A 17,768-nucleotide genomic window follows, 5' to 3' on the forward strand; every position below is an offset into this window, starting at 1 on the left:
CTGTTCTTCTTTATATGCAATCATTTTCCACAACTGGGGCAATCTGATCTGACCTTTCTGCTCTGGATGCATCTCTTGAAGGCATCGCTTGATTGTAGACTTTAGCAATAATAGGTCTTCCTCCTTCAAGAGTGTTCCTGACTTGACTAGATAGAAGGGGTTTTCTTCACCAAGGAAAGAATTGTGTGGTCTTCCAGGGCTTTAGGTGTTGCTGAGCTCACCAGTGCATGTGCCAAATAGTTGATTTCCACCACTACAGGTTCTGCTCTCTCTGAACAGCTTGTTTCTTTTTTTTTTAGCCTAATGATTGCCTCCATCACTTGCATCACCACCCTTTTAGACAACATATTAAGAGTTCCCATGAACAGCTACCAAATGCAAATTCAGCAGTTGGAATCAACTCCAGGTGTTTTATTTCCAGAATCAGAGTCATGAAATAATGAAGGAACAGGCCACCCCTGACCATGAAGTTGCTCATCAGCCCATTGTCCGGTTACTTTTGAGTCTGTGGAAATGGAGGGACCATATTACTGTTAGCAGTGGCAGAAAATTCCTGATGCTAAATCAGCTTCTTGTGTTTGTAGTTTGCTTTTTCCAAACAGAGAATCTGTGACTGAGAGAGATACAGGGAGAGTGAGGGAGAGGCTGAGAGAGACACAGACTAAAAGACGAAGTGACTTTTATCAGGAACTGCGCTCTGACTCCTGCCCGCCTATCAATACTGATCTTGTAAGATACACAGAGGTGTCCTGAACCCTCTCAGAAAGGAATAATCCGTTTGAACCCGGGGGTCGCCAGGCTGGTGATTGATGGGTCCTGGCAGCCCCCCACTTAATAATCCATATCATACCGTCCGGCCTAGTTTGTTTATGGGTGGTACCTGTCCTGTGCGCCACGCCAGGGGAAGCTGGACCTGAGCTAATAGGCTGGACTGAAGGATTGAAGTGTCAGCGGCTAGTGAGGAGTCATTTTTCTTACTGCCCGTGTCCACAACGCCCCCACCGAACGCCCCCCGAACCCCAAACCCTGCCCTCTAGCCATCCATCACCACCGACTTTGTCTCTCACAGTCGAGGGAGGGGAAAAAGAGTGTCAATTGTTATTGGTGCAGTCCGAACTGTACTGTAACAAATGTGTTACATGCTGTTCTCATCTTTTACAACAGTTAAAGTCAATGAACGATTTGATTGAAGCATGTTAAAGACCCCTTTGCCTCTCTGAACCACTGGCCTACATGCTGTTCTCCTCCCGGGGCAAACAAGCTAGAGGCAACATTTTGGAGTTGCCTCAGATTCTGATTCCAAATGCTAGAAATTCATGACTGAACCCAAAAAGTTGACCAGTAGAAAAGAGTATTCAAGTGCCTTAATCCATGTGGTTTCCAAGGTGTTGCTAGGTGGTTGCTATATGTTTGCTAGGTAGTTATAATGTGCTGTTCCAAATGGCTGCAAATTGAATTGCAAGGCAACTGCTATGCTGTTTCAACGTGGTTGCTTCAGTGTTGCTGATTAGCTGTCATGGTTTTGCTAAATGTATGCTATGCTATGCTAAGTTGCTAGGTTTTTGATGTGGTGGTGTTAATCACTTGCTATGGTATCTTAGGTGGTTGCTATCTTTATATTTTAAGCAACTGTTATCACTGTTCCTAAGTGGTTTATGTAATAATATTATATAATAAGCTACTATGCTGTTTCTAATGGTTACTGTGGTGTGCTAACAGTTAAGCTAAGCAGTTGCTATGTTATTCCAAAGCGGTTACTATAATATTGCTAACTGGTTGCTGTGGTGGGGCTTTGGTATCACAGGTTGTCGCTTCAAGTGTTCCAAGTGTTTGTTCCAAAGCGTTTCTAGGTGGTAGCTTTGGTGTCCCCAGCCGTCACTAGGATGTTGCTAGGTGGTTGATATGCATCTTACGTGGCTGTAAGGAAAGCAAGGAATGCCAAAGAAAAAAAAAAGAGGAACAGTGAAACTATGGAAATATTGAAATTTCCAGAGCGTCCCCAAATTGCATCACAGGGTCATAACCTAGGCCCAGATTACTGTGTTCAGGGGATTGGGATTACACCGTTAGCCCAAATCAGCAACAGAAGAAATGGGCCGGGCTCCTGGTTTCGACTATTGTAAGAGGGAGTTTTCATCTGTACATGTGAAAAACAGCCTGATGTTCCTCAGCCTGCGATGAAGAGGAATCAGGATTAGAGGGGAAACGTGCCAGAGGGACGCATTCCAGGTTATTAGGCCTTTGATCACGCCGCTCCCCTCTAAAGCTCCGCTTTTTGTCCTCGCTCTCTCTCCGTGCCCGTCTCCACAATTAATGAGTCTTGCGGGGAAGAGGCCGAGGCAGTTTGCGGCTGGAGATAAGACTGTTTATTTATTGAATAGGCCGTTTAATGTGGTGGCTGGCGAGGTGGTGCGGGCAGTTCTCCTTGAATTCGAGAGCTAGCTGGAGCAGCCTGGTGAGGGCAATTAACTCAGGCCATGTTGGACAGAGGCGGTCGATCTCCCACCACACCCACGACCATCCAAAGGCGTAGAATCAAAATCTAGAAGACTGAAAATAGGCTCTCTGAGCAATTTATTAGGGAGCTCTGTACACCTACCCATTCACTGACAGCAAGGCAACCACAGTAACTCGGACAACCACTCTACATAACACGTCCATTCTTGAGGCAGACGGGCCACACATGAGCAGAAGACCATGTCAGGTTCTACTTCTGTCAGCTAAGAACAGAAAGCTGAGGATGCAGTGGGTGCAGGTTCACCAAACCTGGAAAGCTGATGTTTTGTGACTTCTGCTGAGGAACACAGATTGGCACCAAGAGTTTGAATCCAGGGACCCAACCTGCCTTGTGTCAATGGTCCAGACTGGTGGAGGTTCCTTGGCACACTCTGCCCAACAATATCAATCACTTTCAAACACTGCAGCCTATTTAAGGATTGTTGCATCCTTTCATGACTATGACTATTTTCTCATGTTCTAATGGCTACATCCAGCATGAAGATGCACCATTGTCACAAAACAAGAGTCACCTCAAACTGGTGTCACAAACATGACAATGAGTTCAGTGGCTTTCCAAGTCACCAGATCAAAATCCAATAGAACACCACTGGTGTGGTAGAGCCAGAATCTCTGCTCCATGTTACCAACATCTTGTGAAACTCTTGCTACAAAGAACTGAGGCTTCCAGTACCTCCCAAAGCCCATTACGGAGCCATGGTCCACGGACTGAAAACTACTGCTTCACTACACTCAAACGCCTTACTTCTGCATCAGATATTGTATCTCGGAATCAGGTAGTGTGTATTGCTTGTACAGAGCAGTCAGATACTGTGTATCACTGAATGTAGGTATCAGCACTGATCTTGCGCCTGGCAGTATCTCAGCCCAAGGGTATCTTTGGATTCCAGCCTATTCACACTAGCTAGGGACATATTCTGAGTGGGCAACTAAGTACTTTTGTAAGTCACTCTGGGTAAGAGCGTCTGCTGGATGCCATAAATGTAAACAAATGTAGTCTGGATCTTTTATGAAGCTAAACACCTGGGGTTGAATACCTGGGGTTGAAGTTTGTGGACCCTAAATGGAACTATTTTGGGCTAAAATGACCCCTTGGGCAGCCTTCCCAAGCTCCCAGTCTTTTTTAGACAAGGCCTCTAGCTCTGAGACATTCTCGGGTCACCCTGCACAGCTTGTTGAATGGCTATCCACAAACGGATATATGAGGTTCAGGTCAGGGAATTGTGAGGGCCATTCTGAAACACTTCAGTTTGTGTCTCTTTGAGGTATATTTAGAAGCCATCCTCTTTATATCTTCAACCTTTGAGCAGGTGGTTTGACATTTGCATGCAGGATTTGCTGGTATTTTGTGAAACCCTTGGTTCCCTCTACTGTGCAATACTGCCAATGCCACTGGCAGCCACACAAACCTAAAGCACACACAGTTGGCACTGTGCTGGGTTTCATAAATTGCAGTACTATTTTTTCCCCAAACATATATTTGAGTTCGATTTTGACTCTCTCAGTCCACAGTACATGTATCCAAAAGTAATCGGACGTGTCTGGAAGTTCTGTGGCATACCTTAAACACTGCCGTTTTTCCATTTCATAGTGTATTGATATTGAGAGTAGTAGTCTAATGTGTGTATTTATTTTTCGATTTGTTGTTGCATTTTGCCAAATGATGCTTCATTACCTTTTTCCCTTTTTAAACATTTCTTTGGTCCATTTCAGCAGCATTTCGGAAGCTGAGCATTGGTCATTGATTTGCATGAGTTTTTTTTTTTTTTTTTTTACATACTGACTTTGACTCTAACCCCTTAACACTCTTTGGCTTATTAGGTTTTATGAATCTTGGACGTGCTTTTCTTAATAATAATATATTACTTCATATCAATATGCTTCATTTTATTCAATTTACTGTGTACATATATAGTGTAGCCTTGTTATGGCTACTAGCCTACGTAGCGTTGTTATGGCTACTAAAATGGAAATTGTTCATTTTTTTTCTTCATACTTCTTCCTAAGCCCCACTTTTGATCTCCCTTTTCCATGAACTCTAGCAAGCGGGAGAGGGGGGGGGGGATAAGAAAGGAAAGTGTCCTTACCGTAAATTCCAGTCGATATGCAGGGAAAGGCCTGAAAGAGAAATCAAAAAAAGGCAGAGTATGAGGAAAGTATGAGTACATTCTGAGATAGCAAACATGAACGGCTTCCACCGACACAAATTCCCGGCCCGCACAGAAATAGAGAGGAGCAAGCCATCTGTGCCATTCACTCTAATGGAAGTTAATCTATGAACTTTCAAAGTGCAGCTCCGCCGCCTTTGAAAGAACCCCAAACTGACAGATTCCCCCCATCCACGCCTTCTTTTTCATTTCCTGCTAAGCCTGCAGTTTGACAACATGCATGAATTTCATTAAATCAAACTTCATAAAATTCAACAGCGCGGACGGCGGTGATCCCAATAAGGCTGACAGTGATCTGATAGAGGATGTTTCATAAGCGCCAACAGGGCTAATTACAAATGCAAGCTGACACGTTAACGCTGGCTATACTGTACGCTGGGGTCTAGAGGATTGAAGACGTGGGCCAAGTTTCCGCATATGGAGACCGTTCCGTTTGTATCTCAAGGCTACATGGAAGCATTTTTTCCAAACTATTTCCAGTCGCCTCCAAGAAAATTGTGACTCGCTATTATTTCAGCACTGATGGCCAACATGTGCTTGTTTTTTTTAGCTCCAAGATTTCAGAACTTGGGCGAAAAAGACTCCTCAGAACGAACGGAACATACCGGACATGTTCATATTCATATTTCCCAAGAGAGGCTCAAACACACCCACACAGTAATGTAACGTGCAGATTGCGGCCATGGCAGAATCATCGTTTCTCTCATGGTAACTGAATAGATGATCATACACATATTTCAGATAATCGCACAGCGAGTGGCCTTGGACCTGAAACGTTGGCCCGAACCCAAACATAGCATGAGAACATTCTGTCTGAACCCGATTCAAATCCACCTACAGCATCACGCTTTGGCCCGAGCCTGAGAAGAACCACTCTCAGAACCAGAGACCCAATAAACCTCCATGTTACTAATGATATGTAACCTTAGCGACAGTGTTATGTAACCTAGCAACAGTGAGAACTGCCAGATCATTGGTAAAGTTTAAAATATATATATAAAAAACTTCCCTCCAATAGACTGGCACCCTGTCCTGGGAATATTCCAGCCTTGCACCCCAGTGATTTCGAGTAGGCCCTGGACTCACTGCGACCCTGACCAGGATGTAGCAGATAAACAGATAATAGATAAAAGTAAAATTTCAAGGTGGTCTCATGGGCTTTGCCAAGAATAAGATTCCAACATGCCAGAATAAAAACCTCTTGTGTCACGTACGGTAAAAAGGGGGGGAGAATAAAGGAGGGAGGCTCAAGCACAGTAAATACAGGTCAAAATCTAGCAGTAGGGATTAGAGAGTAGGGAGAGTGGGGAGACTGAGACAACTGAATAGTACATTTCTTCAGGAACCTGAACCCCCACTAATAATTGAATGGTGCCAAAACTTGGATATTAGGGGTGGGCAATATGATGATATTTTATATCATTGTGATGAATTGTGTTGTGATATTTCTGGATATATTGTAGATACCGTCAGGGTTTAAAGAACACTGACCAACTGCACAATTCATCACAGTGAATTGTTGAGGTTGAGCACATTTTCTATGTACTGTATGGGATGGGATGGTACCTACGTTTTAAGAATCAGCCACAAAGGATGCATTTTGTCTGTTATTATTAATATTCTATTAAATATTGTACCATATCGCCCAACCCTACAGGACACCATTTCATGCAACTTGTGCAACTTCAAGCAAACGCTTTACATATTTAAATTCATCAGACACTTGCCGACTCTTAATAGTTAAAAAAAAAAAGAAGTTTAGCATGTTAGCCAGAAGAAAAAAAAACAAGCTGTTGACACAGATTTTTTACTTTTGTACACTGTCAAAAATGAACAGCTTTGTTCTCCAAACTGGAAACAATGCAAATGTAGCTTTAAATGTAAGAGATTTTTCAGTCTAGTTCAATTGGGTATCTTAATAGTTCGCTACATTCAATTTTCTAATTTCATCACTCATCATCAGTTGTATTTAAATGGAAAAAATGAAACTAAAAGCCTAGAGGCAGGCTGTAATATATGGAAGCAATGCAAAGCGACTGGACAACTGGAACAGTAACATTCCCCAAGTAAATATCATCGCTGTCCAATGAAAAACCAAATGGTGACTTTCCAGAAGAAGGCAAAAAAGTTCTTGACTCTGAATGGAAGTCAATGCAAATCAGAGTTTACCTAAACTAATGTAGAACATGTCTATTAGTCTATTCAGCCTCACTGTACAGAAGCAGCTACAGGGTTCAAACCATGGAGAAGACTACAAATTGAGAAAAATGGAGATACATGTTTTTCAATGGACAGCAGCAATATGCTAACCCTTAAGTGTACCACCACAGTAATGGTCCTGTACGAGCTTCTCTGGTCTTGATCACCACCTCACACTGCTTTGTCATTACTGATGTCTTAAAATGATCTACATGAACTGCTTCCCACACCTTCTTCTATCTCAAGACTTTCCAACAGTGGTTGGGTTTTGGGTTTTGGGGTTTCTTCCCAACACAGTTCCACAAATTCTCAATGTCACATAAATCTGGTTGTTTTGTTGGGCAGTAACATCACCTAAACGTCCTAAACTGTTTATAGTCATTTTCCAGTGCTGATGGGATACTTTGCACCTTGTAGTGTGGCTTTCTAGGTACTGCTGTTTAAGAATTTAAGGGTCTTTGGGGTTGAGTTCTTCATGAGTTCTTCTTGAGTCCTTGAGTTTGTCTGACAATTTAGACCCCCGTGAAGGATGGACTCCATTGATGCTGAGGGTATTTTTACATTTGGGTTGTTTCAGGGCTTCAGGTGGTCTCGGAACAATGAATTGTGTTCTTTTGAGAAAAAAAAAATGTGTGAAATGAACTTTGACCCCTCTACCTAGATCAAGAAGCAGAATCAATTGGTGTCTGTTTCCTGGTCCTCCAGACTACTTTGCGTTTTGCTTCATGTTTAAAGAACCTCAAGGCTTACACAGTTTGGAAACCGCTGTACTACATAAGTGGAGTTGGCAGCAAGGTGCTGAACCACTCATGAATATCATAACAATTCGGATTGATCCATCGCGGATCGTCTGGCATTGGGAGCTCGGTTGGATCAGCCCCATTTTTATGTCTATTCTCACGCCTTTGTGGAAGTTTATGAAGCTCTTGGGATGGGATTATTCACAGCGTGGGAAATGTTCTGCCTTTTATGTTAATGCCATTAGCTGTGTAACGCAAAGCAGGCCAGGTCTAACCGTGGAAAAAGGGCTGGTGGCGAATTTTGGAGCTTTGAAAGAGAAAACTGCTGAAGGTCGTACTGTGTTGGTTCAACCTTGTTTGAGATGGTCTAAGGTCACAGTCTCTGGGATTTAGCAGTCCCACGCACAGACAGGGACCTATCCCCCATCTCCCCGGTAGCTCAAGGTCAGCTGGGTAGAAGTCTTTGAGAAAGTTTTCTGTTTCCATTGAATAAACAAATAAATAAATACATTAATTCATTTAAAAAAAAAAACAGACAATGAGATACATTATGGGATGTAACTAGTGGTCAAATTATAAAATTTGAAGAATCTTATATTTAATAACATTATGCTAAATAGGATGGAAAGTGGGGGAAACATTTTCACCCATGTACCCCAATCGCCAATCACGTCAAATTCAGCTGACTGGACATGATTTAGAAAGACACACTCTTGTCTATATAAGGTCTCACAGCTGACAATGCAGAGCAAGGCCAAGGCACGAGGAGGGAAGACCTGCCTGTAGAGCTCAGTTCCCAAGAGCACAGCCTCCATAATAAGTCTGGAACAACCAGGACTGTTCCTAGAGCTGGCCATCCCACCAAACTAAGTAACCGGGGGAGAAGGGCCTTTTGGAATGAGATGTCACAACTGGGAGACACTTCCAGAGGGTCAGCCATCTCTGCAGCACTCCACCAATCTGGGCTTTTTGGCAGAACAGCCAGACAGAAGCCTCTCCTCAATAAAAGACACATGAAAGCACTTGAAGGACTCACAAGACTGTGAGGAACAAGATTCTCTGGTCTGATGAAACCAAGATTGAACTTTTTGGCCTCAATTCGAATCATCATGTCTGAAAGAAACCAGGCACTGCTCATGACTTGCCCGATATAATGCCTACAATGAAACATGGTGGTGGCAGTTTTTCAGCGGCTGGAACAGGGAGACTGATCAGAGTTAAGGGAAAGCAAAATGGAGCAAAGTACAGAGATATTTTTCATGAAAATCTGATCCAGACTGCCCAGGACCTCAAACTGGGTTAAAGGTTCACCTTCTAACAAGACAATGATCCTAAGCACGCAGCCAAGACAATACAGGAAAGGCCTAGGAGGAGGCTGTAATCGCTGTGCTTCAGCTAAGTATAGAGTAAGGGGTCTCAATACTTAGGTCAATGCAGTATTTTAAAAGTGAAAGGGTCTGAAGATGTATAAAAAAGCCAAGCTGTATTTGGCAGCTCTCTTTTGGGGCAAAATTGTATTTAGTGAGCTACTGATTGTGCAAGTTCTCCTATTTAGAAAGATAAGAGAGGTCTGTAATTTTCATCATAGGTACACTTCAACTATGAGAGACAACATGAGAAAAAAATCACGAAATCACGATTTTTTAAAAATTTATTTGTAAATAATGGTGGAAAAAAAATATTTGGTCACCCACAAACAAGCAAGATTTCTGGCTCTCACAGACCTGTAACTTCTTCTTTAAGAGGTTTCTCTGTCCTCCACCTGTATTAATGGCACCTGTTTCACCTTGTTATCTGTATAAAAGACACATGCCCACAGCCTCAGTCAGACTCCAAACTTAACCATGGCCAAGACCAAAGAGCTGTCGAAGGACACCAGGAAGAAAATTGTAGACCTGCACCAGGCTGGGAAGAGTGAATCTACAATAGGCAAGCAGGTTGGTGTGAATACATCAACTGTGGGAGCAATTGTAAGAAAATGGAAGACATACAGGACCATTGATAATCTCCCTTGATCTCAGGGCCCCATGCAAGATCTCACCATACCTACTGTGAAGCATGGGGGTGGAAGCATCATGCTTTAGGGCTGCTTTTCTGCAAAGGGTACAGGACGACTGATCTGTGTTAAGGGAAGAATGAACGTGGTCATGTATCGTGAGATTTTAAGCCAAAACCTCCTACCATCAAAGCATTGAAGATAGAACGTGGCTGGGTCTTCCAGCATGACAATGATCCCAAACACACCGCTTGGGCAAGGAAGGAGTGGCTCTGTAAAAAGCATTTCAAGGTTCTGGAGTGGCCTAGCCAGTCTCCAGACCTCAACTCCATAGAAAATTTGTGGAGGGAAGTTTGTGTTGCCCAGTGACAGCCCCAAAACAGATCAGAGGAGATCAGCCCATGGATAAATGGGCCAAAATACCAGCTACAGTGTGTGCAAACCTGGTGAAAACTTACAGGAGTACTGAGTTGAACTTTTGTTACTGAGCAAATATTTATTTTCCACCATAATTTACAAATAAATTCTTTAAAAAACCTACAGTGTGATTGCCTGTATTTTCTTACTCATGTTGTCTCTCATAGTTGAAGTGTACCTATGATGAAAATTACAGACCTCTCTCATCTTTCCAAGTAGGAGAACTTGCACAATCAGTGGCTGACTAAATTCTTTTTTGTCCCACTGTATGTAAACTGCACAAGTTGCATAGGGCCCACACCTGCCAAACAGGCCCTCTCCTGTGGCAAGAGTACCATCATATATTTTTTCACCATATACATCTTTTGGTTATTAATTGGACCTATTAAACATTCCTATAAAGACAAAGCTGCTGACAGCAGGATAAGACAACAAGGTGCATGTATTGTAACTACATGTTGTATTTTTTTCACTGAAGTCATTACTATGGTCTGTCATTCAGTAGGGACTCCTGAGGGCCTTCTAGGCCTTCAGAGAAAGCTGAGTGGCTTCTGGGAATGGAAAAAAAAATAACACAATAATACTAATCTACCTGTACCTCATTTTTATTCAAAGACAGCACAGGGAGGCCCTACCAGGTGCTCGGTGAGTGTGTATATATATAAATAAATATAAATTATATTAAATCAAACTGCATAACATAATGTGAATAACAGCACGTGTTTTTTATTTTTCATAATGAAAAATGAATCTGCGTAATGTATTTAGCAACATTACAGAACCTCTGCAAGCTAGAAAACAGGCTTGTAGTTCTGTCCAACACTTTACAACCCTGCGCTGATTTGTGTAACCCTATACGATACTCAATATCTCAAACAGACACATAGAAAATAAGTGGTGGTTACTCAAATCAGTCAGGCCAGCGGCTTTGCTTCATTTCCAAGGAAAACTTCTGAACCTTTCACATTTTTCCATGTTTATAAAACCTACTTTTGATATATGGTGTAAGATATGGAGCAGTTGTTTTGTCTGAAAATCCTCAGACACCACAAATCATAAAACTTCAAATAACGTCTCTTAAATCACACAGTGCCCAGAAGAAAGCTACTAAATGTTTATGGATAGTTTTTCAGATGGTTGATGGTTTATGGTTTACACTGTCTTTTACAAAGTCTTGGACAAATAATGCAATTCAATAACTGACACTAACATAAATGACTGTGAATTTTTTAGTAGCCATTCAGGCTAAGCATAATTTGTATGGTTCTATTTCAAGGGCCAATGTAACCTGCTTCAGGTATGACAGTTATCTAGTTGTGAGAGTGAAGAATTGCAGTTAAATAAAGGTTTTAAAGGTTGCCTAAATAAAGGTTTTAAAGAGCTAACTGATATATTTGAAAGACTTATTCTGATTGGTTTACACAGTTTAAGAGATCATATAAAAAAACATTTTCATTTCAGAGTTTATTATTATTATTATTATTCAGTCAATATAGAGTTTATGTGGCACCATACCCAAGAAGACTAATTGCTGCCAAAGGTGCTTCAGCTAAGTACCACCAAGTACTGAGTAAAATGTCTGAATACTTATGTCAACGCAATATTTTAGTTTATGCATTATTCAATAACTGACCCTCAGAGAAATGATCGTGAATTATTTAGTAGCCATTCAAGTTTAGCATAATCTGTCCCACAGGGTTTTATTTAAGGGCCAATGTAACTTGCGTCAGTTATGACAGATCTTGTCATGGGAATGACTATTGCAGTTTAGGCCTACATAAAGGGTTTAAAGGGTTAACTGATATATTTAAAAGACTAAATTTTTTAAAAACAAACTAAATTTTGATTGATTTAGATTGAGCATAATAATAAAAAAGTGTCTTTCCACAGATGGATTTTAGAATGTATTATTATACAGTCAAAATAGAGTATTTTACATGCCATCATACCCAAGAAGACTGGGTAATCGCTACCAAAGGTGCTTCAACTAAGTTCCTAGTTAAGGGTTTTGAATACTTATGTCAATGCAATATTTTAGTTATTGCTTTATTTAAGTGACCCTAAAAGAAGTGATGTGAAATGATGGGAATGTGAATTATTTGGTGAGCGGAGAACGGGCGTTTAGGCCTACATAACGGGTATGAAGGATTAACTGATATTTAATCTACTAATTTTGATTTTATTATTATTCACTCAATATTGAGGATTTTACGTGTCGATAACATTTTTGTGCTTCTTTATTAAAGACTTAAAGTCATCAAAACAAATGACACCAAAACTCCATTTCCAGTTGTTATTATATTTGATATTTTAAATTACTAGTTTGTTTCCAAACATGTTTATTTATATTATTCTGTTAATCACTGTTTTTCTTTGTTTTATGACTAACGCTAAGACATTTGATCTTCTTTGACCTTAATCTTCTTTGGGTTTGACGAATCTGACGCAAATAAAAATAAAACAAGTGACTGAATGCCAATATTTATGTCAAAACGTAAAGACGCTTCTTTGTAACCCGAAAAAATGTAAAAATTGCACCGGCTCGTCTATTTGCACCGTTTGGAACCACTGCCACAAATGTAGCACCCAGTGAGCCACTGTCATAACACAAACTAAGCAAGTAAGGCGACTGTGGAGGAAAAAACAGAGCACCTCTGATATTTATGACCATCTTTTTTTAAAAGATTAAAAACTTACCATACAATAATAGTTCTGGCTCGGCAGCACTTTGGGCCAGACGTATTGCTCAAGGGTGGATTTATGGCGGAGAATAGCGCCATTTTTCTTAGTTTCTGCGCTCCGCCGGCCGCTTCCGCATTCATCTTTTTAAGGCGTATTAATAAACAATAAAAAGATATTTATGCAAAGCTCCCATTCGTCTGCGCTGGGAAAAGCTGAATATGTGTTTTAACCCAGCATTCATCAAAGAAAGAACGAAAAAAAGAAAAGTGTGACCGTTGTGTTAATGTAGTTCAGTGATAAATATGAGCATCCCAGTCATCTCTGTGCAAACCTGTTTATTTAGAGCAACCTAAGAACAGGAGCAATTAGTCCAACAAAGTGAGTGCTAAAGCGCTGAGGATGCTAGCATTACAAGTTTTCAGCTGTCAGTCTGACCCTGTGAACGTGTGTTTAATAACACTCTAACGGCTGCTAATAAGGCTTCGTTAAAAAAATAAATAAATAAATAAAATCTGAAGAGCAAGCGAGAGATTTTGTGAGCTTGATTCCTGGGCTTTTCTCCCCCCGTCTTCGTGCAATAAACAAGGAACAAAGAAGGCTGTAATTGTGCTAATTCTGTGCTGTCAGGCAAAAAAAACAACAACAAGCAAAGCAGGGGGAAGATATGACTCCAGGTGACAGCAGTGCGAATCAAAGGCAGTGTAAGGCTCAGATTCCGCTGTCATTAGCAAGCAACCCTGATGAACGCTAAAGCAGAAAACGGCTATGTGGTAACTAGCATATGGTGCATGCACATAACCCCGTGGCTTCCCTAAGCACTAAGAGGTTTTTTAATCATTTCTGCCGCTTTGCGTCAAAGCTCAAGCTGTCGGGATCGATTTTTCAGCTAAGTCTTTTTGCTGAAGCCCTGACCTTTCCATGCATACGTCTTGCTCTGACTCAAACTCCCCGTGACGAGCGGTGCTCAGGAGGGCCATTTTTAGCCCTCAGCTCAGCGCACACTGCAGATATTCTGCAACCTCACAAAAAACAGGTATGGAGGTACACGAGAGGAAGGTATACAAATGCCAGTTTGCAGTTTACAGGAACACACCCTGGACATTGCACTGAAGTTCTCAATGATGCCGCCAGAAAACTATTGAGCAAGGCTAATGAGATGAGCTAGTCGAGTTGGTATATTGCACAAATCCAGAGCTTCAGAGAGTACTTAACTAAACTCAATTAGATGATTGAAAAAAGGGAAGATCAATAAAACTATATTCAGTACTTAGTATCCCATGTCCAAGTCCTATTCATAAAATCATTGGGGCTAGTGAAGTTATAATGAAGTTGTTGGGATGCAAGCCTGAGTTCAGTCTGGAGTCTCGAGTCAATGGGGTAGGAGTCCAAGTTGCTTCTTGAGTATCTAAGGGTGTGAGTCCGTGTTACATCTTGAGTCCATGTTATATCTAGAGTGTGAGTCCGAGTTGAGTCTTGAGTATCTAAGGGTGTGTGTCCGAGCTGAGTCTTGAGTATCTAAGGGTGTGAGGCCAGTTAGGTCTTCAGTATCTAAGGATGTGAGTCCGAGTTAGTTCTCGAGTACCTAAGGGTGTGAGTCCGAGTTAGTTCTCGAGTACCTAAGAGTGTGAGTCCGAGTTGAGTCTTGAGTATCTAAGGGTGTGAGTCCGAGCTGAGTCTAAAGAATCTAAGGGTGTGAGTCCGAGTTGAGTCTTGAGTATCTAAGGGTGTGAGTCCGAGCTGAGTCTAAAGTATCTAAGGGTGTGAGTCCAAGCTGAGTCTAAAGTATCTAAGGGTGTGATTCCGAGTTGAGTCTTGAGTATCTAAGGGTGTGAGTCCGAGCTGAGTCTAAAGTATCTAAGGGTGTGAGTCCGAGTTTAGTCTTGAGAATCTAAGGGTGTGATTCCGAATTGAGTCTTGAGTATCTACGGGTGTGATTCCGAGTTGAGTCTTGAGTATCTAAGGGTGTGAGTCCGAGCTGAGTCTAAAGTATCTAAGGGTGTGAGTCCGAGTTTAGTCTTGAGTATCTAAGGGAGTGAGTCTGAGTTAGGTCTTGAGTATCTAAGGGTGCGAGTCTGAGTTAGGTCTTGAGTATCTAAGGGTGTGAGTCCGAGTTAGGTCTTGAGTATCTAAGGTTGTGAGTCTGAGTTAGGTCTTGAGTATCTAAGGGTGTGAGTCCGAGTTGAGTCTTGAGTATCTAAGGGTGTGAGTCTGAGTTAGGTCTTGAGTATCTAAGGGTGTGAGTCTGAGTTAGGTCTTGAGTATCTAAGGGTGTGAGTCAGAGTTGAGTCTTGAGTATCTAAGGGTGTGAGTCTGAGTTAGGTCTTGAGTATCTAAGGGTGTGAGTCCGAGCTGAGTCTTGAGTATCTAAGGGTGTGAGTCCGAGTTAGGTCTTGAGTATCTAAGGGTGTGAGTCCAAGTTCAGTCTCCAAACAACAGCTCATCCTGTCCAACATTACAAATGCTACGTCCACATTCTTTCGCAATTTTTCTAGCAGATCATTTAACATGTTACTCAGATGGTTGCTGACATTTTAACAAGCTAATGCATATTAATGTCCAAACTTCTCTTCGTCTTTTTGGGAGCCAAAAGTGGGGCTTACCCTTATACAAAGGTTAGTGCACGTTAAATTTATTATGCATATGTATTATGTATGACATGCAGATTTGGTGACTATATTAGACCAGTAGAGATAGGTGTTAGGAGTTTTGTTGCTAAGTCTGCCACATCCCTGCTGGTTGAACCTGGACGTGAAGGCCAAGTGCTAATGGCAGTCGTGAAGGAACTGTCTGAAGTAGCAAGTCAAAGGGCATGTCAGTGGTTAAGGATAAAGACGGCACAGGCTGAATGGGGATGGGCAATACATGAGTGGTGGCTGCACAGGTGTAGCATGACGGGTAAATATAGGCTGTGTTTAGCATATGCTGTTGATGTAGTAGTGTTGTTATTGTGAGTAAATCCACATGGAACTGGTGGCACTGAACATGCATTAACGGCACCAGTGGGGCTAGGTACTGCCTTAGCCACCAGGGAAGCCAATGTGGATTTATGTCTGTTGATGTAGTGTGTACGGCTGTTGTAACGAGTAGAGTCCACATGGAAATGGTGGCACTGAGCATGCATTAACAGTGCCAGTGGGGCTAGGTATGGCTTAACCACCAGGGAGGCCGAAGTGCTTGTACTGTCATGAAGTTGGCTACATAATAGTTTCTGGCACCAACATGAGCAACACCAAGAACTGTGTCAGGAGCTTCAGAAAATGGGTTCGTCTTAAAAGGTTCACTATTGACTGGAGTGGTGTCAAGTCCAGCATGACTCAAGCTCCATAAAGACATGGCTTGACAAGCCTGGCGTGGAAGAACCCCAGTGGCCTGCAACCCCACCAAACAACAGCTCATCCTGTCCAACATTAGCACCGGACATTACAAACCCTACGTCCACATTTTTTCTGCAACATTCTTCAACATTCTTGCCAGAGTATCTGCTGTTTCTAAACGTCGTATAATACTTGACCTTGCACTTTTTCTAGCTTGAGTGCACTGACCTCGAGACATAAAGATGAGCTGAAGTCAAATATCATTTTTACTGGATGAGCAATGCTTATGGAGAACCCCCCCGAGTGGCTGCTTAACACAGGCCTCTGCTTTTTTCCATAAATCTGTTAAATAATAAAGATGAAATCTGTACCAAATCCAAGCAGACCTATACCATTAATCGTCCTCCAGCAAATCAATGCTTGTAACCCGTGCCCTTTCTGTTCCACTGGACACTGGCCAAACCTGGCTTTGTTATCATTTACAATGCTCTGTAAAAAACAAAGGCAACAGCTGAAAGCACTGTAGAAGAACATGAGTGCACACACACACACACACACACACATGTTGCATATGATGCATATTGATCCAGACTCATCGCCAATCAACACTGATTGCTCTATAATTTCATAGGGCAGCCATAGACTTGGGCGGGGAAAAAAAGGTGATCAATTCCATCATCTGCAATCTTCTGAACATCAGACCAACGTCTTCATCGATTTCTCACAATTACACACCTACACCTATTCAACATATTCTGAAAAGGGCTTAATTGAGGTCTGATTCATTGTCTCACAAAACCCAACCCAACCTATGTACTGACGTGTAATCAAGGCACATTAGGCCTCAGTTGGAGATGCTATGCACATAAGCAACAATTGCACATGAACTATCCCTTAAAATTAATTAATTAAAAATCATATTAATGCATAATCGCCAACATTTCACTTCTTTATGTTAAACGCTAACACATTTTGAAAAGGACCTGAATTCAGAATTCATAGTTTACTGTAGGTCTGTACAGCACAATCCAGTGGTGGGGGAATTCTACTGTGTTTTTAACATGTTTTATCCTGTAAATCAATATATGCTGTTTTCAGCAGTTTGAACAATAAGCCATCTTTGCTAATGGTACATTTTCCGTTATTTTCAACTCAGAAACTAGTCAATTTAGTAAGTTAGATGATGTGTAGCTGAGGTGTACGCAGAGAAAAGCATCCAGTCTTTTAGGTAAACAGACATATGCTGGTGGTCCGTTACCTCAGTTTGCTAATGTTGCTAGCCGGGCTTTTTTTTTCAGCTGGTAAACAGTCAGTCTGTAAAGGCTATGTATTAAACTGATACCAAGAGAAAAATGGCAAAAAAGCTTCATGTCCTTCATTTTTATACAAGTAGCTACATGTGTTGGTGCACTACCTAGCTAGCGCTAAGTTTATTTAGTACCTATATGTCTACAAATGTTACAAATAATAAATATAAATAATATATAAATAATACGTGTTTTTGTGACAAAAGCAGTTTTTACAGTGTTAAAAGTGTTTATTGCCTTTTAAAGTAAAACTGGAGCAATTACAGTGCTGTGATTATTGCTGTAATAAAAAGTACAGTATTTCATGTATTGTGAGTTATAAATGTGCAATACATATACTGTAAAATTTACACATGAATGAGTTGATCACACGGACTGATTTCTGGACTTTATCGCCAATAAAGACTCAATAAATCATTAATACCTCA

The 17,768-nt window shown here is 41.4% G+C and overlaps 1 protein-coding gene across 3 annotated transcripts in view; it reads right to left on the reverse strand.

The window, feature by feature from the left end:
- macrod2 (mono-ADP ribosylhydrolase 2) overlaps positions 1–17,768 on the reverse strand; it is a 931,382-nt gene that overhangs the window by 220,696 nt on the left and 692,918 nt on the right. For all 3 annotated transcript variants that reach the window (XM_072677423.1, XM_072677422.1, XM_072677421.1), the window contains exon 7: positions 4,605–4,635. In XM_072677423.1, the coding sequence (XP_072533524.1) occupies positions 4,605–4,635 (31 nt within the window). The remainder of the gene's footprint in view (positions 1–4,604; positions 4,636–17,768) is intronic.

This window comes from Salminus brasiliensis, chromosome 4 (genome assembly GCF_030463535.1).
Source record: "Salminus brasiliensis chromosome 4, fSalBra1.hap2, whole genome shotgun sequence".
Lineage (NCBI taxonomy): Eukaryota > Metazoa > Chordata > Actinopteri > Characiformes > Bryconidae > Salminus > Salminus brasiliensis.